The sequence below is a fragment of the Phyllobates terribilis genome, unplaced genomic scaffold (genome assembly GCF_046119375.1).
Source record: "Phyllobates terribilis strain yellow unplaced genomic scaffold, ASM4611937v1 Scaffold_9__5_contigs__length_417890890, whole genome shotgun sequence".
Taxonomy (NCBI): Eukaryota; Metazoa; Chordata; class Amphibia; order Anura; family Dendrobatidae; genus Phyllobates; species Phyllobates terribilis.
The window spans coordinates 31,902,074-31,927,556 of record NW_027362769.1 but is presented as its reverse complement, the minus strand read 5'-3'; the positions used below and the strand labels follow the sequence as shown (position 1 = coordinate 31,927,556).

The window sequence follows — 25,483 nt, the reverse complement described above, 5'->3', positions numbered from 1 at the left end:
AGATCTGTGCACATCATCAGGAATTTTCCTGACAGAATTTCCTGTGCGTTTAAATAAGCAGCATGTCAATTCATTGTGTGGATTTGTCTGCGTTTTTCCTGTACAATGCATTGGAAAAAACACATGGCAAATACGCAAAAAAGCATCAGAACGCAAGAAAACGCATCAAAAACACATAGGATTTCCAGCCAAGAGGTGCAGAACCTTGCAGAAACGCTGCAGAAATTTCTGTAAGCAAATCCTGATCGTGTGCACATAACCTTAATCAAGGACAGCTCACGGACTGCACACTCATGCCACATGTGGGCTGTCTGTGATTTTCACGGACTCACAGATTTACATTCGTACTTTTTACTTGTGATGGCAGTAAAATAATGGACATGTCTCCGTGATGTTTGTGTGGACACGGTCCTAAAAAAACTCGGACATGTGAACAGCTCCATAAACTGTAATGGGTAGGTGCTCTATCCATATCCGGGAAAAGCAGAGATAGAACACGTATAAGGAATACGGACATCTGAATGAGGCCTTACAGAGGGTTCTCCATAAACTGATGAACAAAACACAATATGGCAGCACACAAATTACTTACCCTATACAAAAGCATCAAAGGTTTATTTGAAGACCAAAAGTGTCCTATGTCCCTATAATAAAGCTTCTGCAGCAGATCATTGCTGGTCTATGTTGCAGGGGGGACACACCATTGGTCCATCCTGTGCAGTCGCATACGGGTCCAAGAGATAAGGGACCCATGTACACCTCCATGGCAGGAGGCATTGTGCATTATGAGGAGCTATATACTGCACAGGGCCCATATATACCGTTCATGCACAGGGGCCGCTTCTGTCTGTGTCCGCTCCTCCTATGGTGTATATCCAGAATCACATAAGAAATGCAGTAAATGTCAGTCAGAAAATATCAGATGGCACAACTATACATATAGTAATATAACTATATATCTGATCAGCTAACATCTCGGCTTATTGAGTGTGTGTGAAGCGTTCCTACATTTGTATATAGTATATAATACCAAAAAGGCATATGGATGAAAGAACGCACACATTACCCTGGAGAAGCTCCAAACAGACAATCACTAATCTCTTTCCAGGTGTTTAAGCAAAAGCAAGTACTTCCCATTTAACAAATGAGATAAACATTTATTTCCACTACGGAAAAGCATTTGCATATATCCGATCATGTAGCAGCAAAACGTAAATGCCCCAGACAAATAACGTCCACCTGGGTCTGCAGCCAGATTCACCCGCAAAAAGCCTCGCTGCCCTGAACACGAACCTCCATTATTCTGCTGGTGCCAGGAAGAATAGCTACCACTGGCCAACAATCTGCGTTATGGGTCCTGATCATTGGTCCCATACTATAGCAGTAACATATTGTGCATGGTTGTGCAATACCATGTAACCTAGACACAGAGGAGCTCCAGCAGCATAAGGAGATAATACAATGAGCCAGTGATAATCATGAAAGTGTAAGGTGAGAGAATAAAGGCCCCGTCACACTAAGCGATGCAGCAGCGATCCCGACAACGATACGACCTGTCAGGGATCGTTGCTGCATCGCTAATACATCGCTGGTGAGCTGTCAAACAGGCAGGCTCACCAGCGATCAGGGGAGCAACGATATCGTGGAAAGAATCATTCCACGATGTCCTGCTCCCGTTACCAGCCTGCTGCAAGCAGGAGCAGGCTGGTAACTATGGTAAACATCGGGTTACTAAGTGCGCGTGTGCCCCTAGTAACCCGCTGTTTACCATGGATACCACTCTGCTACGGTGCGCGGGAGCCTCCGCTCACAGTAGCAGAGTGGTATCTATGGTAAACAGCGGGTTACTAAGTGCGCGCGTGCCCCTAGTAACCCGATGTTTACCATGGTTACCAGCCAGATCGTTGGTCCCGCTGGTCACACACAGCGATGTGTGCTGGCCAGCGGGAGGCCAACGACCAAAAAATGGTCCAGGACACTTTGCAACGATCAGCGACCTCACAGCAGGGGCCTGATCGTTGCAAAGTGTCACACATAGCGACATCGCTGGTGAGGTCGCTGGTGAGTCACCAAAACCGTGACACAGCAGCGATCTCGCTAGCGATATCGCTTAGTGTGACGGGGCCTTAACATGACAGCAGGGAGTGTATCTCTAACCAGTCTGATATGGTGCTGATTTGCAGGAGCCTGGTCCAGTGGCCACGTCAGTAGTCACCAGAGCTTTGTGAACTGACTTCTACCTGCGGGAATCCCCAGCGCCTCTTCTGATTGATAAGCTTGGCGCAATGTCATCATTTCGGTGTAATGTCGCCCCGTGCCCGCTAATCAGAAGAGGGGAATCCGTCAGGTAGGAGGTGGCTCGCAGGGCGATGGTCCGGCAACCACAAACTACCGACGTCCAGGGTCCTGCAAATCTTTTTGATTGTCTCTAATACTAACTGTATATAGTCATACCCCTTGGTAACACCTAGCTTTCAATTTATTCATGTATTTCGAGGATGAATAACAGAGGAATTGGACAATGTAAAGTTCTTAAAAATAATGTTAAAGGGAATCTGTCAGAAGGTTTTTGCTATGTAATCTAAGGACAGCATAAAGTAGAGGCTGAGACACTGGTTTCAGCAGTGTGTCTCTTATTAGGCTGTGTGCTGTTTCTATACAATGAATGTTTTATCACCAGGAGATTATCACTGCCCGAACTACAGCTCCTGTGAGCCCTGGTCCGACCATGCCTCCTTCTCTGATAAGCAGCTCACTGTCAATAGACAATATATATAGAAAGCTGTGGTGTGGGCGGGTCAACTTTCTGAGCTCTGCTACATGCTACATCTAAGAACTACTGATCGTGTCACAACTGCTGCACCCAGAAAACTAAGCAGAATCACGGTCTCTTTTCCTACATTATGTTGATAACCCGGTAACAGATTTCCTTTAACAGAATTGTTATTTTATTCAGAATGTTAAAGGGAATCTGTCACCAGGTTTTTGGTATGTAATATGAGCGCACCATGATGTAGGGGCAGAGACCCTGATTCCAGCAATGTGTCACTTACTGGGTTGTGTTTTGCTGTTCCAATACAATCAGTGTTTTATCAGCAAGAGATTATCATTACAGGACAACTGGCCTCATGTCCAATCACATCCTCAGGACTGATTAGCAGCTCTCTGTCACTATACAATGTACACAGGGTTATACAGAGATCAACAACTGAGCTCTGCTACATCTGCAGCAAAAAAAACTGTGATTCTACCATAACTGTGGCACACAGTAAACTAAGTGATACACTGCTGGAATCAAGGTCTCTGTCCCTACCTCATGCTGCCGTCAGATTACATAGCATAAATAGGCTGACTGAGGCCCTTTAACTAAAACAGTCAAGTTAAAAGCCCTACAAGCCCAGTATACTCCTCAAATTAAAGATATGCAAATTACCTCTCCTCTTGAAGAAAGAAGGCCATCTCTAGAGCCATACATAGGAGGTAGCTGCACTAAATTAAGGTCTGACTTTTTAACATGCCTTGCAACATGACTAAGGATATCATATTAGACAAACTAGAGTCCAAGTCATTGTAAGACCCTGTACCCCAGCTGATGGTTTTTACCAGTAGAAGCCCCTCAAAGCAAGTGAAAGTCAACGAGAGGGGAACGTTCATCAAATAACCCCCACTCCTTGCTTGTGCAAGCGCAAACTCATTTGTTCCCAATCATGAACCATAGGCTAATTGCTTTCTTCATCCACGTTATCTGTAGTACAGAATGCAGATGGCACATTTATCTCCCCCATTGCTCCACTTTACACTCAACTCTTCAGTGGTGAAGAAGAAGAGAGCAGAAGCTCTTCTACCAGGACTGCGTAAGGAAAGTGGGTTACTGCCAATGTAGGTCTAGAAGACAAATGAAACAGTCCTTTCTATTTATAACACAGCGACTGATACATTCTACTGTAAGGTATAAAACACAAATAACATCGGATAAAAGGCCATAGCAGATATGGAATTAAAACACAAATCTGCTGGGTAAAAGAGAACATCTCAGCACTACGGCATTAGAAGAGGGATTAGGCCACTTGGAGAAACATGTGATGAGTGACTAGCGGGCCATCAGAGGCTGACGCATGGCCTGATAGAAGGAAATGTGCTGGATCTCTTCCACGCTATTTGTGCCAGCACCTGACTTGCTTTATTAAACTATCTTTCTTGCTCGGTGGAATTTTAAGAGCTCTAGAGAGGCCACAATTGTATAATCCATTAGAAAATGACACAGCAGGGTTGACAATTTTTCCAGCACTTTAATCTGTACAAGCCAAAGATTTCAAAATAAGAAATATTTTTATTCCATACCAGATGTTACACTTGTCACACTGGTTATAAAGGAAACATATAGATATTTTACAGTCTGTAAAAAAAGCTGGGCAGACAACACAAAGCCCATCCCATAGGGAAAGAATACATTCATACTCCCGCCATGTATGAGAAATCTAAAATATGGATGTGACAAATATTAATTTAAAGAGTAGCCATTGTTTCATTTATTTTTTGGGAAATCGATAGTAGACCTGAAAGTGCGAAACTTTATTATATATCTTTTCACAGAAATTCACTTCTTTCTCCCCCAGGACTGATTATTCTCAAAAATCTCAATTCATGGCTAAAATCTCTCTTCAGAGAATACAGGTTTTCCCATTACTGAAAGTGGAGATGACAGCTGGTGCTCAGAAAGTTCTATGGTGAACTGTAACTATCGTTTCAAGAGAACTTGCAGCAGAATGTCTGTCTCTGCCTCCAGCTCCGCCTCTTCCTCCTCCATAGAACTTTAAAAGCTCCAATTGTCATTTCGTATCTCAATAATGGAAAAACTGTAATGGAAATTTCACAAATTTTACCCATGAATTCAGAGTGAAAGACAAAACCAGGAGGAGAAAGAAGAAGATTTTTATGATAAGATACATTACAAAGTTATTTATTATCATGTATACTATTGATTTATGAAATAAAAATTTACACGATGGTTACTCTCAAGCATTGGGAACAAACCCATTTACTGCCATTTACTAAATGACGTCATGGCAGGTCCTTTCACACCACCGCGACCCATACAACAGACTGGACAGAGAAAACACCGGGGGCCATCGGAAGGTAAGTATAATCTTTATTTTTCACCGGTTGCATGGATTTATATAGTGTGACCAAGTTGTCAAGCACTTTTCCAAGTGATACTAAAATCGTTTGGAAAAGAACTTGATAACCCGCATGCAGAAATGCATGCAAAAAAGCTTGATAAATGCTTCTACCTGGAAGGAAAATCGCATGTAAAATCCGCATGTGTTTTTCCTGCCAGGGAGAAGAGGAAAAAAATATGCAGCATTTCTGCATCGTGGGCACTTAGCCTAAATCCTTAAAGGAGCTATCTGGCACCGCTCACTTCTGTATCTGAGCTTATAGGGGCCAATGACGATACAACCCCACACACCTCCTGACGCGCGTGCATGACTGACATGTGTTCTGTTCATTAGAATAGGACACGTGCACAAGACCTGCAGACCGTGCACGAATCTCGACAGGTGAGTGTGGTTATAATGTCATCAATGTCATCAACAACATTCACCCCTGATCAAGAATTGAGTAATGCTGAACAAAAACCTTTGAATGAGCCCAAAGCAAGGAACTCCCTGTTTTCCTATTATAAAGTGTACTGTAGAAAGTTTATTATTAACCATAAATTACATGGATGGTTTCTTGTAAGGTAATGTCACATCAGAATCAGTCATGCTTTCGAGGAATTCAATTATACTATACGGGTGATATTCAGTCACTCAGATTTGGAGCACTGTGCTACTGTCAGCTATAGACTGTAATTACCAGAAGTTTGAGGAACAGATAATTGCACGTCAGCCTGTTGGACTAAGTTCCCATGATGAGTATTTGGTGCGTTTCTGATGCTGTACAATTTATGCAGCATTTCGGCACCAATCGGGTCAGTGCACATGAGGATTTCCAGATTTGTCAGCAGGAAAAAACAGTGTTGTCAGGAAAATTGCTGTGTAAACCGCGCGCGTTTATGACACATTTTTGGGTGCATCTTTGATGGGTTTTTAATAGTGTTTTTTTCCTTATTCATTTGGATGGGTGAAAAATGCTGAAAGAATTGACAAGTTGCTGGTCTTAAATATGCTTTGATGGTTCAAATTTGTGAGAAAAAAATAATCAGCGTGAGAAGGAGACTTCAGAAACCGTATTCACTCTGCTTGTATAGTAAACACATAGCAGAAAAACACCCGGAATATTCATCGTGGGGACTGAGCCCTAGGGCTCGTGCAGACGGCCGTGATTTTTCACGGATAGCACTCATACCTGTGACAGTCTATAGGGCCAATCACATGGGTAGGATTTTTTATGGACTGAGAGGTCCAATGAAAATCACAGAAACATGTTAAATTTTGATCAGACGGTCGGATCAAAATCGACTATGAAAGTCAATGGCTCACACCCCTTGACAAAGGCGCATTGCCGAAACGCGCGTCGGGGCTGGCATGCACGTGGGCTACTATCTCAGGTAACTGTTATAGAAGCAATTGCTTCCTCTCTGAGAATGTTTACAATCAGTGTATCTTTTTTACGTGATCTCTACTAAGTATATATACACTAGATACTACTATTACTTATCCTATACAATTGTTACTATGTCCTATATGGAGCCCTCTCTCTCATTGTGCACGCCATTTTATCTCTTGTGAGTTTGTTCACGTATGTATTTGCACCTCCATTTTTGTATTGTTCTTTATATATGCTCTAATAAATATATGCTACTTATTACGTTTTGTGTAGGTATCATCTTTTTGAGCCTAGCTCTCTTCCCCTAAGTCAATGGCTCCGCAAAACAATCGGACTCAGAAACAAGAAGCTGGAGAATTTTTTTTTAAATTTCTCCACGTACAGTAAAATCTGATGACGCTCGTACCACTCTGATCAGAATGGTCAGTCTGATTTTCTCATACGTGGAAAAATCTGATGGTTGATGAGTAATTTGCACCCATGATTTCTCTGTTGTGTATTATCTTTCTACGGTATATCAATTTGATTTTCAACTAAGGAAAGAGCTCATATCTGTCTATCTATCTCATATCTATCTGTCTATCTATGCTTTTTCCTTAGTTGAAAAATCAAGTTTATACGGATTAATTAAGGTTATTATTTTTATTAGTAGTAATTTTAGACAGAACTTTCAGGTTGGGCTGAAAAGAGAATAACTTTGTTTTGTTTTTTTTACATCCAATCAAAATGTTTTAATAAAATATGAAGTGCTTTGTACAAACATATTTTTTTATATTTAAATGAAATGCATAAAAACTCCATTGTGTATAGGAGGCAAAATAAAATGAAAAAGTAATAAAAATGTACATTAAGATAATTGATCAAACACATATAACCAAGTTATAAACGTGTCTGTCAGCTTTAATGTGGGTTTACTTAGTGAGCTCCCAAAATGAAATCACAAGAAACAAAGGCGATAACGGAATGAATGAAAGGAAGGAAAGAAAAAGAGAGAAAAGGAGAGAGAAAAACAGAGAGAGAGAGAAAGAAAAAAAGAAAGAGAGAAAGAAAGAAAGAGAAAAAGAAAGAGAAAAAGAAAGAAAGAAAGACATTAGGGCAGATTTCTGAAATTGTCCAATTGAAAAGCTGAATTTAACCCTTACAGTGCTCTCATAAATGAAAGCTGGGCTGTGATTGGTTGCTATTATCATTTTTTTTTATTTCTTCACAGATTTACTAATCTGCCACAAGGATTTTATCTAATCATTTCTCCTATGTAGGGCTGTGTCTCCAAGACGACATAAAGCCTGGCATAAATCACTGATAATTGATAGTCACAATGAAGCTTGCTTTCTTTCCTATGGTGGTCACATTGCTGCCTGGTTGCCTGCAATTTCCTAGAGTGCTGAACCGTAAATGTGCAGAGCAGGTCACACAGAGAAGCAATGTGCTGCTCAGTGGCTTCGGAAAGCTGGGTGCTGCCTGCCCGGGGTGGTGGGGACGATGCCCCAGTTATAGCAGAAAATGGCTGACTACAATTTGCAACAACCTGACAGGCGAGGGCAAGTCAGGGACGTAAGTGGATTGCTTTCTATATTAGAGGGAAATGCTCTTTAAAAATAAAAGTAATCAATTCTTTCCTATGAAAAGCGAGTATATTTAGCAAACGAAGCATGGAGAAAATGAGCAGGGTGATTAATAAGCCCATGTCAGGGGCTGTAAATAATTCACCTTTATCATTACTGGTCTATTAAAGCCTGGACAAGGCCATTCATACATAAATAGGGGTATTTAGCAAATTTAAGGTTTAGATTTACTATAAAAATCTATGTTAATTAAATCGATGAAAGGACACATTCTTTGTGATCCATTTTACTTTCACGAGACCCAACCATAAAAAATGCATTTACTAATTGTCTCTGCAGTTTCACTAGATAATAAAAGTGAGGAGCAATAAGTCCCGGACTTATGCAGCGCTTCTGGCTTCTGCTGATAAAACACAATTATTTGGAGCCAGCAAAGATTCAAACGTAATAATAATGTCGGCAATTTCTTTGCAAAACGAAAATCCTTTTTTTGACACAGAAAAACCATTTCAATGATCCTCTTAACATATGGGACTTTATAATGAGCCTTTGTGGGCCACGTTTACTAAAGAGCAATTTGGGGGCAATTACCATAAATCTCTTCTTTTCACAATTCCGCAAGATGGATAGAAAATCATATAAGCTATTTGCCAAAACTGCATTACATTCAACTTATTTTGTGATGATTTAGAGATGCACTTGTGTAATTATATATCTCACCCCACAATGCATCCTGGTGAATGTCACATTACGCCTTCATCAACTCAAAAGGGGGGCATGAGCCTAATGCATGGAGGCAAACGTCAGCACCGGCCTCCTCCATGGACGGGCGGACTAATGCAACATACCAAGCGGCTTCATTTCTCAAAGATGATTTTACTTGGGTTGTAAAGAGGCAATAATGGCAAATTGTGTAAACACAGGGATATTCGGAGTTTAACATATGCACCAAGTCCAATGCGCGTGACGTCGGGTCTCTGAAAATTCACAAGAAATTTGTTAATGTTCCTTTTTTTAAGAAAAATAAAATTTACTTTTTCCTATTAAAATGTAAATATGGCTGCACCCATCCCCATCACCGAGCTGCTGCTACATTTCACATTACTGCGGTCGGTCATAGAATAGACTCGTTTTAAAAAACAGACCTTAATTATTTATTTTTATTTTAACAGAAAGAGCACCGAAAATCAGAGTTAATTTTCTTGACTTTTTGCTCCAGTAAAAAAAAGCACCTGCCTAAGACCAATATGACGTGGTTGTCTTTTAGTCAGTATTTTTTATTAGGATTTGTGCACACGACATTTACATCCAGCAAAAAGCGCAAACTGAACCATAAAAGAATAACGGCTTGCTGTTCATTTCTTTAACCTTTTGAGCATCTTTTAACTGCTTCAGCTTTCCAAAGATGCCAAGTGGTTAAAACAAGTGAGCTGACTATTCTTCAGGTGTTCCCCAAATAGGCTAAGCTGCTGAGTTCAGTGACTGTCTGCAGCGCTGTCGACATGATGTCAACACTGCAGGTGATCAACAAAGGTCCAGGCAGCGGCAGGAACACAGTGCTCAACCAGTGAGGGGTAAGTATAATTTAAATTTGTTATACAGAACAGAGCCTCTGAGCCATTGGCATCGCTAGTGTTGAAGATATGGGGCTCCAGCCCTGAACGTCTTGCCCACTGCCCTTGATCTCTGCTAAGAGCCACTTTGAACAGTACCAGTGTCAACGCTCCATCACTCTCCATCCTGCAGCTTACAAGACGTCCCAGCGCTGGTGGCACGATAACGTCGCTGCATTGAGCCACCTCCTATTTTTACAATTCAATGGAAGACATAGAGGCTTGGTGGATGAGAATCAAAATTAGTTTTAGTATAAGCTTCAATTTGTTATATTATATTTAAAGGCACTCAGGGGTATTATTAGTTTTAACTTGGGACACTCAGGGGGCATTATTAATTTTTAAGGTGGGGACTCGGCATTCTGAATTTTTAAGGGGGCAACTAAATCATTATTGCTTTATAAAGGGGTACTCTAGGGCATTATTAGTTGAAGGCAACACTCAGGGGTCATTATTACTTGAAGGGGCACATAGGGCATTATAACCTTCAAAGAAGCACACAGAGCTTTATTATTGTCCGGGGGAAAAAAAAGGGGACCGAAGTAATACAGTAAGAGTATAATTCATTTCTATTGGACATTATTATTTTTAGGGGCACTTTATATCTGGCACATTGTCTGTATAGCATTTTTTTTTAGCAGTAGGGAATAATCAGTATTGGGGTCACTGTTCCACGTTGCAGGTGCAGACAGGATGGGAAGTTTTTGTAGGTTGAGAATAGATGGGGACAGTGCAGGAAATCTGAGAAGTCAAATGTGTCTTTCATATACACTCTGCAAATGAGTCGTGGCTGGGAGAAGTTGTCATGTCGGTCTGGGCCATATGGAAAAGACATGAAAAGTGAATGCCAGCTGTAAATCACTATAGTGCATATAACTGTACTGTAATCAATTATATAGTTGGCAGGACTGGTATGTACTAATGTAGTGATTATATGTGGGTAATTTTGGTATTTTTAATAGTGTTTTCTGTTTTATTAGTACCAGGTTGGTGCAGTTCAGTTACTATTTAGTGTTAGGTGTAGTGGTATTAATGGTAATATTGGCCTTTGTACAATAAATGTTGTTCTGTAGCAATACTGTAAAAATATTTATTTATTATATAGTGGTAATGGTAGTGGTCATTGTATAGCAGTATTATTTGTGCCTTGTATAGTGGTAAGTTTGGTAATAATGGTCTTTGTATGGTGTGTTTTAGCTAGTATACAGGTAATATTTAGTCATGTTATTGCAGTAACAATGGCATACGATAATTATGTATACGTTTTATGTTATGTGGGGGGGGTTAGTATGGGGGGTACATATACTTTCAGGCTTAGGCCCCTGATCTTTTAAGTCCCTAATCTGAGCTACAAATAGTTTGAAGGGGGCAATGCCTTGAGGGTAACTGGAAAAGATGAAGCAAAATAAAGAACAAACCTGTGTATTGTGCTTACTTTCCTGTGTCCTCACCATGTTTTTTGGTGAATTAGAGGATATGTTTCCGTGTGAACAATACGTGTCTCCTTTAAAAAGATACATTAATTCCAGTCATGTAGATGTCTGTAAATTGTTGTCTTTGATCCAAAGCCAACCAATGCCCATTGTGGTGCCCTGTTAGAAACACCTGATTTAGCAGTATGGTAAGCAAAGCAAATCAATGATCTCTATTAGCGTACCTGCATAGCCACTGCTTGACGTGGACGTGGTAGGAGAGTCTGTGATCAATTTCCCTTTCAATCTTATTCTTTGATCTTAATAGAAAAAGGCAGGTTTTATTTTCCCTGTTTTACCTAATTTAAATTTTACGCCTACAGGCAAGAGCGAGGGGACTGGAGACAAGATTCATAAGCATTATCTTTTCTTATAGTGTGCTTATCACGCTCTATGGCCACAGACCTAGCTATACAAAAAACTCAACTTCTCATTTAAAAAACCTATTAAAGAAAAGATTAATGAGCCGGGCAAAAAAGTTAGATTGAATGGCAGAAGAGGTGGGTGGACACAGTGAAATATATTAAATAGCAACAGTTGACAGACAAGGATATATTATGTTACTGTTTATTCCACAGCTTATACATAGAATTTCACACATTTGTCATATGGTCAGAAGCAGCTGACAGAGAACGCCAATGACCTGATGGCAGGAAACAAAAACATTTATGAAAAGTATTTGCATTCAAGAATTTTTCAGATCCATGTGCAAAACTTTACTAGTGAAACTTCATAAAGATTCATAATTTGATTTGGTCAATTTCAAAAGCCATGTAGTCAATGCACCTGTACATTAGACGATTGGTGATTTTTTTTGTTACTGCAGTCTTTTGTATAATTGTCTGGCTGTTAAAAAATAAATAAATTTGATATAATGCCATTATACGGGATAGCGCTTTACAAATAACAAGTAAAAGTAAGACAAAACAGCCTGTAAAAGCTGGAAATCTAATTCAAATGGGGGCAATGTAACAATAGATTGATAGTGTTAATTTTGTCCATGCTGTCCATGGTCCAGCCAATGTGTTGGCCAGTGGAATATACGTAATAGGGGTTTTCCAGGCACACAGATTAGTAAGAAATTGTAAAGGCTATAAAATGTATAAACTTCATCATTTACTTGCTGTTAAAATTCTGCTCTGTTCCTGAGCTGTCCTGTGTGGTGATGTGACCTCCAGCTCCTTACTTCCTGCTACAGTCCAATTAAAGCACAGAGTACAGAGATTTCCAGTCTGTGCTTTGCACGGAACATAGCTTGTCAGTCCAGCAGAGTCCTGTATGCAGGAAGCAATACTTAGCCAGCAGGTCTATGAGAAGTGTGCTCTGAACGATAATGTCGGCGTAGCCAATCATCCTCACCAAGTTGTGAGTGACTAAGGGATGTAAAAAGGGAGGATGCATAGCTTTTAAGCAGGGCTGTGGAGTTGGAGTCGGTGTCCATTTTGATGAAGATGGAGTTGGTATAAAATGGACCGACTCCGATTCCTAAAATATATAATAAATTGGGTTCAGTAGTACAATGCAGGATGTGCTGTAAATGTTTTCTTAAGAATTTGGGAAAGTTATGAAATGTCCTATAAATGTCTGTTCTGTTCCTGATCTAAGGATCTCGGCTTTCAGTTGAGATGAATCTGTGCTGCACTTTATGTACACGCTCAGTAGTGAGGCCGGGCTGTGGAATCAGAGAAACTGAGGAGTCTGAGTCGGTGGTTTGGCTTATCAACTCCACAGCCCTGCTTTTAAGGCATGCTTATGATGGGGAGAATTAGGATCAAGTCTAAAAGTCTGTTGCAGTGAGTGTCACAGAGTGGGTACAGCATGGGAGAAGGCTTCACATAGAATAAGTAACTTTTTTGTGCTAGCAATTCCAAAGTGCTAGATTATATTATAATAAATGAATCCATTATAAGGCTCATTGCTCCTATAGAGGACACTGATCCTGCATGTGTGGTGCCGGTGTCTGTACTTGTAACATTATTGACTATAGGAGAGTCTCAGGATCAGACATAGTAAGTGAAGTAGGAGGAATTTTAAAAAGGAGGAAATGTGTGGGCAGACATTTTTCCATCTTGAGACTGTATAGGAGTCTCAGAATGGTGCTTTGCAGATGGAATGGGTGGGTAATGAGAGAGAGTGATGGAGCTGTGGGACAGATCCAGCTCTGCATCTTAGGAAATAATAGTGAGAGCTGGCAGGAATGCAAGAATCTAAACAATAACAGACCACAAAGATGGCTGCAGGGGGCTGAAGATAAGCTCAAAAAGGAAAATAAAGGTAACAATGGTGTTTGCTGACTTACTACAGGGACAGATGGTTTTTATTTTTTTTTGTGCCTGAAAAAACTTTAAACTGTATGAACAAGTCTATCAGCCAATACACAGATAAAGATTGGAGGATGATGCTACACATGTATTTAGTTACAGACAGTGTGGAGTTGATACATCTGCATCTATGTCATATTGTGTATTGGCTACAGTGAGGAGACAGGAGCTTCCTTGAAGAAATTAGTTGTTAAGGCATGTATGCGATTGGTAAAGTTAGGATCAAATCTGAAAGTTTGTGGCAGTGAGTTTGGCAGAATGGGTGCAGCATGAGAGAAGTCCTGTACTTGGAAGTGACAGAAATTGATAAGGGAAATTGATAGCCGTAAATCACTATTTTGAGGCAAATCAATCAGCACTCAAAATGTTGCTTAGAGTGCCCTCACAGCAGCAATCTGTCCAACCCTGATTTGACTATTACATTTATATCCTCATGTGGATCAGACAATCGCATTACTATTTAATATTGCAGTACAAACATTTAAGTTTCCTGTACTTCTCTAACAGCAATAAATGTTAGGTCCAGAGTCACCGAGGTACCTTGTGCAAGAAAAAACTAAAGGTCCATCAGTTACTGTAGGAGGATACTGGACGTTGCATCTAATAGTCCACGATCCAGCCAGGAATTATTTAAGAGGATTTATAAGGGAGGGAATAAAGCCTGGGATTACAGAAGGAATCCCCTTTACAGATATTAGTGGGATATGCAGACCAAAGCCCCGATTTCAGATTCTGTGGACTGCAAATAGGATAATTTATGGTAACCATAGAATGACAGTAACTGAGCAGAAACTATGCCACATAATCTCTGTAAGCATTATAAAATAAAATCTGATACATCCCCAAATATTACAGCAAAAAGGAATAAAAAATGTACAACAGTATAAGGTAGAAAATGCAAGTGTAAGGTTCAGGGCCATTTTACAAAAAAAAAAAAAACAATGAGGAACTCTGTAAAAGGCCCCGTACACATTAGATAGCTGAGAGGTACATCCTCTGACTCCCCGACACACCAGAAGTGCAGGGCTCAGCCGAGCGCTCCTATGCTCTCTATGGGACAGTCGTTACCGCACTTCTCTGGCAGATCTCCAATGAGAACGAAAGGATCGGCCACTGGAATTCAGCAGCAAATATTGGGAGACCTATGCACAGTGGACTGTCAGCCAATCCTGGCAATATCGGAGGGTTTGGCTGACTTTAGTCTAATGTGTATGGGGGTCCTAAAGACTGTGATTTTTCATTTAAACTGACTACCTCCTCCAATTGTTGCTGCTTCACAGATTCTGGAACTGGTTTAGTTTTTTTGTGTGCCCCTTTGATATGCCCCCCCAGTAACATAGATGCAAATTCTCCATTTGACCAACTTGGCATATACCACAGAACGTTTGCAAGAGGAGAAAAACCAAATGCAAACAAAGAAGTTCTGTGCTATACGCCACGTTGGGTGAAGAGAATATGAGCACATTTATATCCAGAGATGGGAGAGGAAGGTAGCATAACTTTAGAATAGAAGGGCATAGAAAAAATCCAAGAAGAACCCAGAATTAGTGAAAGAGCCGCAATTGGAGTTTACATTTAAAGCAGGGCTGTGGAGTCGGTAAGCCAAACCTCCGACTCCGACTCCTCAATTTCCATGACATCGACTCCAACTCCACAACTCCCTGATACATGGCTCATGTTTAAGTGATAAATTTACTGTAGCACAGATTCATCTCAGCTAAAAGTCTAGACCCTTAGATCAGGAATAGGACAGACATGACATTTCAGAACTTTCCCAAATTTTTATGAAAAAAATATTCCCCACAAACTTCATTGAACTACTGTACCCAATTTATTATATATTTTAGGAGTAGGAGTTGGCCCATTTTATACCGACTCCGACTCCACCAAAATGGGCTCCGACTCCACAGCCCTGGTTTTAAGTCCAAAGAAAGGTCTTCTATAAGGCCTCATTCACGCTAGTGTAGTACAGCTCTGTACAACCTCCAACTATATGGTGCCCATAGGTTTCTGTGGACCCTACCGTACCTACCTATGCATCTGATTTCATTCTGAGGAACATTTTGTCTGATTCTGTACCATAAGTACTATGTGCTATTGGACACCATAGTAAAGAGTGCCCCGTGCCCCCCCAGAAGCAATGGCTGACAAGATAACACGGCATCTCCTTCTAGTAAAGATAACAGAACATATCTGTTTTCTGATAAGCTTTGATTTCTGTCAGAATAGACATTTTCTCTGCTGTGACCATTTTCCTATACATGGACTATTTACACGGTTGGTCCAAAAAGACCTTCCAAGTTACCAGTCACTAGCAATCATCAGCTTCATGGGGTAACAATCTTATGCATTGTGTCTACTGAGCTTGGTAAAAACATACAAGAGGTTTTTTTACTTCTTGAGTATCATTTTTTGGATATACCGCACATTGCATTTAGAATACAGCAATGAAAACTTTTGGTAGATTTGTTACGTTCCCATAGAGCTGAGGAACATTATTCTTGGTATAAGCCACTGCCTTCTAGAAGCAGGACGTCATTTACATCGTTGGAAGCTAATTCTACCTGTCATCATCACACAGCAGAGAAAAAAATTATCTGATTTAATGTTACAGGAAATGTAAGAAATTAACGGAGCCAGAAAATCCCTCATCCAAACAGTTCTGCAATGAGAATATAACATCCTATTTTTGTGTTTGTGTGATACAAATATACATGGCCACAAAGGGCTTCCTCTTATTTCATGGTAGAGCAATGCTAAGGAATTAGTAAGGGTCACATAGGCAAGGGCAGTGCAGAACAGCAGAAAATTGCAATTAAGCGATAAGTATGCCAGATGGAAATCCCATGCCTTTAATAAAGATAGGACATCTTGTTTTCAATCGTAATAGGAACATATTGCTTAAAGCAATACAGCAATTCTCAGTGACTTGCTAGCACTGGCTGCACGGTCGCTGGAAGAATCTGACATGATCCAAACGGCTTTTTGCCTTTGATTAATTGGGAAACTATTGGTGAATTCAGACTACAGACTAATGCCATTATTAGCTCCGCATTCTGCATATACAATTGCTTTGTCAGCTGTACAGGAGTATACGTTCTGTTATTAATTCTACAGTCATGGCCAAAAGTTTTGAGAATGACACCAAAATGATATTTTCACATGATCTGCTGGCCTCTGGTTTTTATTAGTGTTTGTCTGAGGTTTATATCACATACAGAAATATAATTGCAATCATATTATGAGTACCAATAGGTTATATTGACAGTTAGAATGAGTTAATGCAGCAAGTCAATATTTGCAGTGTTGCCCCTTCTTCTTCAAGACCTCTGTAATTCTCCCTGGCATGCTCTCAATCAACTTTTGACTGATAGCAGTCCATTCTTGCATAATCAATGCTTGCATTTTGCCAGAATTTGTTGGTTTTTGTTTGTCCACCCATCTCTTGATGATTGACCTCAAGTTCTCAATGGGATTAAGATCTGGGGAGTTTCCAGGCCATGGACCCAAAATCTCTATGCTTTGTTCCATGAGCCATTTAGTTATCACCTTTGCTTTATGGCAAGGTGCTCCATCATGCTGGAAAAGGCATTGTTGGGTGCCAAACTGCTCTTGGACGGTTGGGAGAAGTTGCTCTTGGAGGACATTCTGGTACCATTCTTTATTCATGGCTGTGTTTTTAGGCAAGACTGTGAGTGAGCCGATTCCCTTGGCTGAGAAGCAACCCCACACATGAATGGTTTCAGGATGCTTTACAGTTGGCATGAGACAAGACTGGTGGTAGCGCTCACCTCTTCTTCTCCGAATAAGCTGTTTTCCAGATGTCCCAAACAATCGAAAAGGGGATTCATCAGAGAAAATGACTTTGCCCCAGTCCTCAGCAGTCCACTCCCTGTACCTTTTGCAGAATATCAGTCGGTCCCTGATGTTTTTTTCTGGAGAGAAGTGGCTTCTTTGCAGCCCTCCTTGAAACCAGCCCTTGCTCAAAGAGTCTCCGCCTCACAGTGCGTGCAGAAGCACTCACACCAGCCTGCTGCCATTCCTGAGCAAGCTCGGCACTGCTGGTAGTCCGATCCCACAGCTGAAACAGTTTTAAGATACGGTCCTGGCGCTTGCTGGTCTTTCTTGGGCACCCTGAAGCCTTTTTGACAACAATGGAAGCTCTCTCCTTGAAGTTCTTGATGATGCGATACGATTGTTGACTGAGGTGCAATCTTTGTAGCTGCGATACTCTTCCCTGTTAGGCCATTTTTGTGCAGTGCAATGATGGCTGCATGTGTTTCTTTAGAGATAACCATGGTTAACTGAAGAGAAACAATGATACCAAGAACCAGCCTCCTTTTAAAGTGTCCAGTGATGTCATTCTTACTTAATCATGACTGATTGATCGCCAGCCCTGTCCTCATCAACACCCACACCTGTGTTAATGGATCAATCACTAAAACGATGTTAGCTGTTCCTTTTAAGGCAGGACTGCAATGATGTTGAAATGTGTTTTGGGGGTTAAAGTTCATTTTCTGGGCAAATATTGACTTTGCAAGTACAGTAATTGCTGTTAAGCTGATCACTCTTTGACATTCAGGAGTATATGCAAATTGCCATTACAAAAAATGAAGCAGTAAACTTTGGAAAAATTACTATTTGTCTCATTCTCAATACTTTTGGCCATGACTGTATGATAAAATGAGAGTTCTGCTATAGGAAATGCTGTTTTACAAATAATCATAAATGACTGGCAACTTATCCCCACAGTGGCCACATACCTAGTAAGTATCTAAACAGTATCATCCAGATGTATTTATTGTACATTGCTTATGTAGCACTTTACAGACATTATCATCGCTGTCCCCATTGGGGATCACAATCTTTATTCCCTATCAGTATGTCTTTGGAGTGTGGGAGGAAACCGGAGAACCCAGAGGAAACCCACGCAAACACGGGGAGGACATACAAACTCCTTGCAGATGTTGTCCTGGTGGGATTTGAACCCAGGACCCCAGCGCTGCAAAGCAACAGTGCAGTGCGAACCACTGAGCCACCAAGCTTCTCATTAATCGTTCCCTCGTAATGTTCATAAATGACATCTACAATGTAATACAATGCTGAATACAAATAGTATTTGTAATGTGTGCCAAACATTCTCCTCTAGTTAAAACTTCACTGACGTCAGCTCATGGAAAACCAACATGTCTTCTAACTCCAGTAGGAGACAAGCTATTATTATACACGTGTTGTAGGAGAACCATGGAGTCACTGTTTATCCTGTACAGTATACAGAAATCAGCAGTAATTATGGGGGTAAGCCCATAAGAACATTACATTTCATTAGACATGTCATGAGCATCACATTTTTGAAGGTCTTTTTCTCCCACTTTGTCCGGAAAAAGGGTTTTCACAGTGAAAAGTAGCTGACCTGCCAAAAATGCATTTTAGTTCATATAATATGATGAATTCATTAAATCTTTAGTCTTGGATCCCAAAAAGTAGAACTGGTGAATTTTCGGATGTTTTTTTTTTCGACTTGAAACTTGGTTTGGACACAACATAGCGGAGATGTATTTTTCCAGGGTCATTGGGAAGTTTTTGACCTTATTTAGTCAAAGTCAGTAGTAGATCAAAAAGGAAAGACAAGTAGAAAGAAAAGAGCTTTATGTCTCCTCTTTTCTATCCATTTCTTGCTTTGCTGAAAAAAACCCCTGTAAAATTCGCACTAAATACCTCTCTTTAAAACTGGACTCTTTATACAGTGCAGTTAAATGTTTTTTAAACTCGTCTTTCTTCAGGAGCGCGCTGATCTGCAGTCTCCCAGCTTGCTGCTTTATGGCGGGCGGTGCGCTCCTAAAGATTGATACCTTGGACAAGGGGCATGGTCACATCGCGGGTCTGAACTCTGCGCTCTTCGATGATGATAGCAGAATTAACTTTGCCCCTGCACCATCAGTGGAGCACAAGGTCGCATAGGCTGGCCAGATCCAGTAATATGGACCGCTTCAGAACCGTGCTTGTGAGCGGATCTGTAAACATATTGCAAGCGTTGATTCCTTGCCTAGGAAACCGGTCTCTTCTGATAGACTGCAGCGGTGGCCGATAATCTAGGCTCAACCCTCCTAAGCTGTCTACATGGGCCATAGGAAGCTGAATAAAGTGATACCTTAATATCTGTGATCCAATGTCTTATTCCAGAGAAATCCACGTTTTTCTTATGTAAATGAGCTGTTCAGGACTATGGGCCGGACATAGATCTCCCTGAAAATCGGCCTCCAGATGCCCGTATAGGCAGCTTAGGAGGGTTCATCCTACTGATAGATTTCCTTTAATATGGCACCCATCTATAAGGCCCCACTGTATGCCTCATACGCTACACATCAGAACACATAGTACTGAGCCATGAGGTTTCCATGTGCCTCAGTACAGTATCCCGCAATACAGCTCTACTATGTGGATGAGGCCCAACTCTGTAATCAATAGTGATTTCTCCATCACCTCAGTCATTGCACCAACTCGTGGCGTACTGTAACTTTAGTAATAAGACCTGTACTCAGCTTGTATATGTCTTAGTTAATACAACAGAAGAATAATAGCCTTCCTAATTGCTGCATTATAACCATAGATGATGTTATTCCTGGAGGCCTCAGGATGAGACTACATGGGCAGAGGCATGGACTGATGACGGAGTGACATGTGCTCATTTCCTATTATTATGTGAGGGCTGCACAATACTCCTATCACTATGCACGTCACAACACAAAGCACAGTTTCAGATGCAATCTCCTGCATATCTGCAGACCAGTCTGACAAGAACATGGCCTGAATTGGCACATACCGCTATGTCACGACATTCAATAAGTATGCCATGTAGCCATATTCTTATACATTTACTATTACAGAAATAGTCTACATTTTATTAATAATCTTCCAAAATATGAATTGCTATCAGTTATTTATTTGATGCCCTCATGCCAGTCCTTTATAAGGTTCTTTTCCTCTTTCCAACCAAAATGAGACAAGCAACCTCCTTTAGACAATGTCATTAGGTATTCACGCCGGCCACCATGTGCCCCGGGTATAAAAATACCAGCCATGAGCTAACCAGTCCTACCACTGCACCACGTGCTCATCCCCATTTCTAAGTCGCCATTTCTTTAATGTTATTTTTTCAATAGGTAACAAGAAGGAAACGAGGCTAATGATGAAACAATGCATCTCTCCAATCCATACACAGGCTTCAAAAACTAATGGTTCTGCAAATGATTTTGCGTTGAATTATTAAACATTAGGGCAATGCTCTTTGGGCCTTATTTTAATTATTCATATTGGCGTTCAGAGGCAGAATGGAAGGTTATCTTAACGGATCATTTTTTTCAGCGTAAATAATAGAGCGCATCAGACATGGTTCAAAAAGTAAAAAGATCCATAAATAATAATATGTTCCTTAGGCATAGAAAAAAATGGATCACAACTGGTTAAATGGATGTAAGAGAGGAGCTTCATAGACTATGGATGGAGGCAATAAAACTCATGAATCTTTGTTTTGTTCTGGAATTCTAAGAATTTCCTCTATTTAGTGAGGACACAGAGAAACGTCAATGCAAGGCTCCATAGAGCCCATCCAAACTCGGCACATCCGCGCCAGGCTTCATATCACATATGACACACAACACACGTAAAAGTAACATCTCATCTGCAAGAGGGAACATGGCTGTCTCTCTAGTATGGCTGCATGGCAACCATTACTGTGGAAAAGTCAATGGAAAGCAGCGCAATGAGAACAGCATCAAACACTGCAACTGACACCTACTGGTTTAGGCTTATTTTCTTATATTCAAGAGGACCATGCATGGAAGAAGGAGGCATCTCCCCAGCTTTCTTCTCTGTTATTAGCCAGCTGAGGCCGGAGCAGATGACCTGACACACATACATGCATTTCCATTTATTATGACTCTTCAAACTTAAATAGGGATTCTACTGTACTTTGATCTATTGTTCTAAAGTGCAAACGCTGTTCTGGTTTCCTACTGGGGCAGGCAACAGCTGCAGCCAAAGTATCACATACAGTGTGCCTTGGGCTTGCTGGCTATGTCAACAGATTATCTTGCATTGAGCTGTCTAGACTGTTATTAATATGCAACTGATTGTGGCTTTTTTTTCTACAAGGGAAAGTGAAAACCTGTCATAATAGGTTTAATTAGCAGAGTCCACATGTTAGCACATGTAATCTTCATTGTGCACACATACACTATAAATGAGAACCAACAATGACAAGCTATATTTACTGATTGTCACCACCACATCCAGGATACAATGGATCCAGCACTGGAAACTCCAGCAGATTAGTGTCATCCAACATCTTATTCTCCTAAAGCCATAAACATGTCAGCTCACAAAGTTTCCTCCAGATCACCGGTAGCAGCGATCTAACAAGGTCCATGTGGCTATGTCATGTCAACCGGTGATCCTGCCAGGGTAGCCTGCATTATTGCCATTCTGCCATTCCTTAGCAATGTATGTGGGTTTCTATGCTTTTAGAGCTGTCCAGCATCAAAAACTGACAAATATGAAGTGCAGTTCATTGAGCCATTCCCATTTTACTCTGAAGGATAGGTAGACATTAACCAGAACACTGGGAAGAGGACATACATTCAAGGCAACTCTTTTGTCTATTACTGTAAGTGACTTCCCCAGCTGCCATTGTGCTACAGTATTACAGGGCAGCACATGGAAGGAGACAATTGGTACCAGCCAAAAGCAACAAGACACAGTGTGCCAGTGTGTGTATATGTCTATACAATGAGTGCCTCTGATGTGTATATATTTATTAATTGTAAATATCACATACACTATATATACACACACATCACATACTCACTATATATATATAATGTGTGTATGTATAGAGTGTGTGTATGTACAGTATGCTATTCAGCACTGTCAGAGAATTGATCACATGTGTGAATGAGATCATGCCATTGTAAGGAAATAATATGATTAAGTGTCATGGGATTTTCTGCTGATAGAAGGAGGCAGCAGCATGGAAGAAGTCAGTGTCTTCTGCTGATTAAGCATGGTGTATGGTATAGTGACACACAATCCCACCTGCCATATAGTAATAAAGTCATTGTCATCCACACAACTTCATTCTATGCATTTAAAGCCACATGGAGAATAATAAACCTGCTGCTCTCGGAGATGCTATCAGTGACATTGGTTGATTTGATGGTGCCAGGGAATTTCCCAGAAATGAATGTGCAGTGTATAGATGTAAGTGCACACAGGTTAAGTGCATAGAGGTAAGTGCACACAGGTAAGTGCACACAGGTTAAGTGCATAGAGGTAAGTGCACACAGTTAAGTGAATAGAGGTAAGTGCATAGATGTAAGTGCATATAGGTAAGTGCATACAGGTAAGTGCATAGAGGTAAGTGCACAGAGGTAAGTGCACAGAGGTAAGTGCATAGAGGTAAGTGCACACAGGTAAGTGCACACAGGTTAAGTGCATAGAGGTAAGTGCATAGAGGTAAGTGCACACAGGTTAAGTGCATAGAGGTAAGTGCATAGATGTAAGTGCATAGATGTAAGTGCATACAGGTAAGTGCATAGATGTAAATGCATAGAGGTAAGTGCACACAGGTAAGTGCATAGATGTAAGTGCATAGAGGTAAGTGCACACAGGTAAGTGCATAGAGGTAAGTGCACACAGTGCTCCGGATTACAGGACAATGTAAAGGATTCACCTGCTGCCAGTTCTCCTCCAGGGACGGCATTGCTGAGAAGTAGCCCGTGTCGTGCACAATCTGCAGCTCCTGGAATATGCTATAACTAGCCAGGACATCCATGATTGCCGGATGACTGAGGCTGGCGGGTAATCCTGACGCTGCTCCTGGGTACAGATCCACAGTCCTGCTCCTACAACCGCAGCTGACAGTCAGGGAAGGAGCAGCAGCAGAACACGAGAAGTGCTGATCAATCCCACCCCAGCATTGGAGAGATCAGAGGCTGCAGAGCAGGAATCACAAAGCCAATGTGCTGCTGAGGCGAGAATCCCTGGCAAGGCTGCGCTGACTCCAGAGCTGGACCAGGAAGAAGGATGCAAACTCCAGGCATGGAATTGTCATCTACTTGCTGTGCACTACAGCAGCCTGCTCAGGGGTGCATGCTTTGCTCTCTATTTTAGGAGGTAAGGGGGAAAGAAGTGCTTCAGTTTTTTCTCCAATATCTTCTGGCCCCCCCTTGCTGCTTAAGAGACTTTCTACCTCCTCCTCCAGATCTGGCAGATGAGTAAACTCCTCCCCTCTTCCTTCCTCATCCTCCGCCCCTCGCTAGTCAAAATGCGCATGCGCGAAAAATTTCTTGGAAAATCTGTCACTCAGTAGAGCCTGTGACCATGTAAGGAAAACAGGGAGGGAGGGGGCGTGTCTTAGCGAACCAGAGGGATGTGACAGGCCGAAAGACCAATTAGACACCAGAGTTTCTCTAGTGGGCGGAACGCGATGACAAACAAGCGCTTTGATTGGCTGGCAGGAAAACTCTCGGCTGCCTTACAAGGCAGTGTAAGGAGAGCTATTTTTAGAGGACTATATAAGCTGTGGCCGGCGAGTCCGAGCAGAAGTGCTGCCTGAGAGAAACGCACACACCACACCGCTGGTGGCAGGAGTGTGCGGGCACTATGTATGGCTGCGGACTGAGCCGGCGTCCGGGAGCTGTGCTACTCGTCCTGTGAGCGGTACCGCTCGGCCTCTATCGGCTTCGGTAAACTCACACACGCACGGTGGTTCTGTAGACCGCAGCTGTGTGCATGGTGTGTGAATACGTGCACGGAAATGTCTGTTACCTAGGAAATGATGGAGGAGGACCGCTGTAATGAGACGAGCGGTGTCATCTGAGGTGACACCTGCGATATGTCTCTATGCAGCGGCAGCAACTGGCTGCACTGTGAGGGCTGGTGTGCTAGAAAGTACCAGAGACTGCCCCAGCCACAGCACACTCTACCGCAGCCACGCCACGCTCTGCCGCAGCCACGCCACGCTCTGCCGCAGCCACAGCACACTCTACCGCAGCCACGCCACACTCTACCGCAGCCACGCCACGCTCTGCCCCAGCCACAACACACTCTACCGCAGCCACGCCACACTCTGCCCCAGCCACAGCACACTCTACCGCAGCCACGCCATGCTCTGCCGCAGCCACGCCACGCTCTGCCCCAGCCACAGCACACTACCGCAGCCACACCGCACTCTGCCCCAGCCACGCCACACTCTGCCCTAGCCACGCCACACTCTGCCGCAGCCACGCCACACTCTGCCCCAGCCAAAGCACACTCTACCGCAGCCACAGCACACTCTACCGCAGCCACGCCGCACTCTGCCCCAGCACACTCTACCGCAGCCAAAGCACACTCTACCGCAGCCACAGCACACTCTGCCCCAGCCACGCCACACTCTACCGCAGCCATGCCACACTCTGCCCTAGCCACGCCACACTCTGCCCCAGCCACGCCACACTCTGCCGCAGCCACAGCACACTCTACCGCAGCCAAAGCACACTCTACCGCAGCCACGCCACACTCTGCCGCAGCCACGCCACACTCTGCCCCAGCCACGCCACACTCTGCCCCAGCCACAGCACACTCTGCCCCAGCCACAGCACACTCTACCGCAGCCAAAGCACACTCTACCGCAGCCACAACACACTCTTACCGCAGCCACGCCGCACTCTGCCCCAGCACACTCTACCGCAGCCAAAGCACACTCTACCGCAGCCACGCCACACTCTGCCCCAGCCACGCCGCACTCTGCCCCAGCCACGCCGCACTCTGCCCCAGCCACAGCACACTCTACCCCAGCCACAGCACACTCTACCGCAGCCAAAGCACACTCTGCCGCAGCCACGCCGCACTCTGCCCCAGCCACGCCGCACTCTGCCCCAGCCACGCCACACTCTGCCCCAGCCACAGCACACTCTGCC

The 25,483-nt window shown here is 42.4% G+C and overlaps 1 protein-coding gene across 1 annotated transcript in view; it reads right to left on the bottom strand.

The window, feature by feature from the left end:
• The window catches only part of KLF7 (KLF transcription factor 7), a 211,164-nt gene extending 187,359 nt beyond the window's left edge, over window positions 1–23,805 (bottom strand). Inside the window, exon 1 of the mRNA XM_073646348.1 lies at window positions 23,254–23,805. Coding sequence (XP_073502449.1) covers window positions 23,254–23,355 — 102 coding nt within the window. The 5' untranslated portion in view covers window positions 23,356–23,805. The remainder of the gene's footprint in view (window positions 1–23,253) is intronic.
• Between the last annotated feature and the right edge of the window lie 1,678 nt (window positions 23,806–25,483).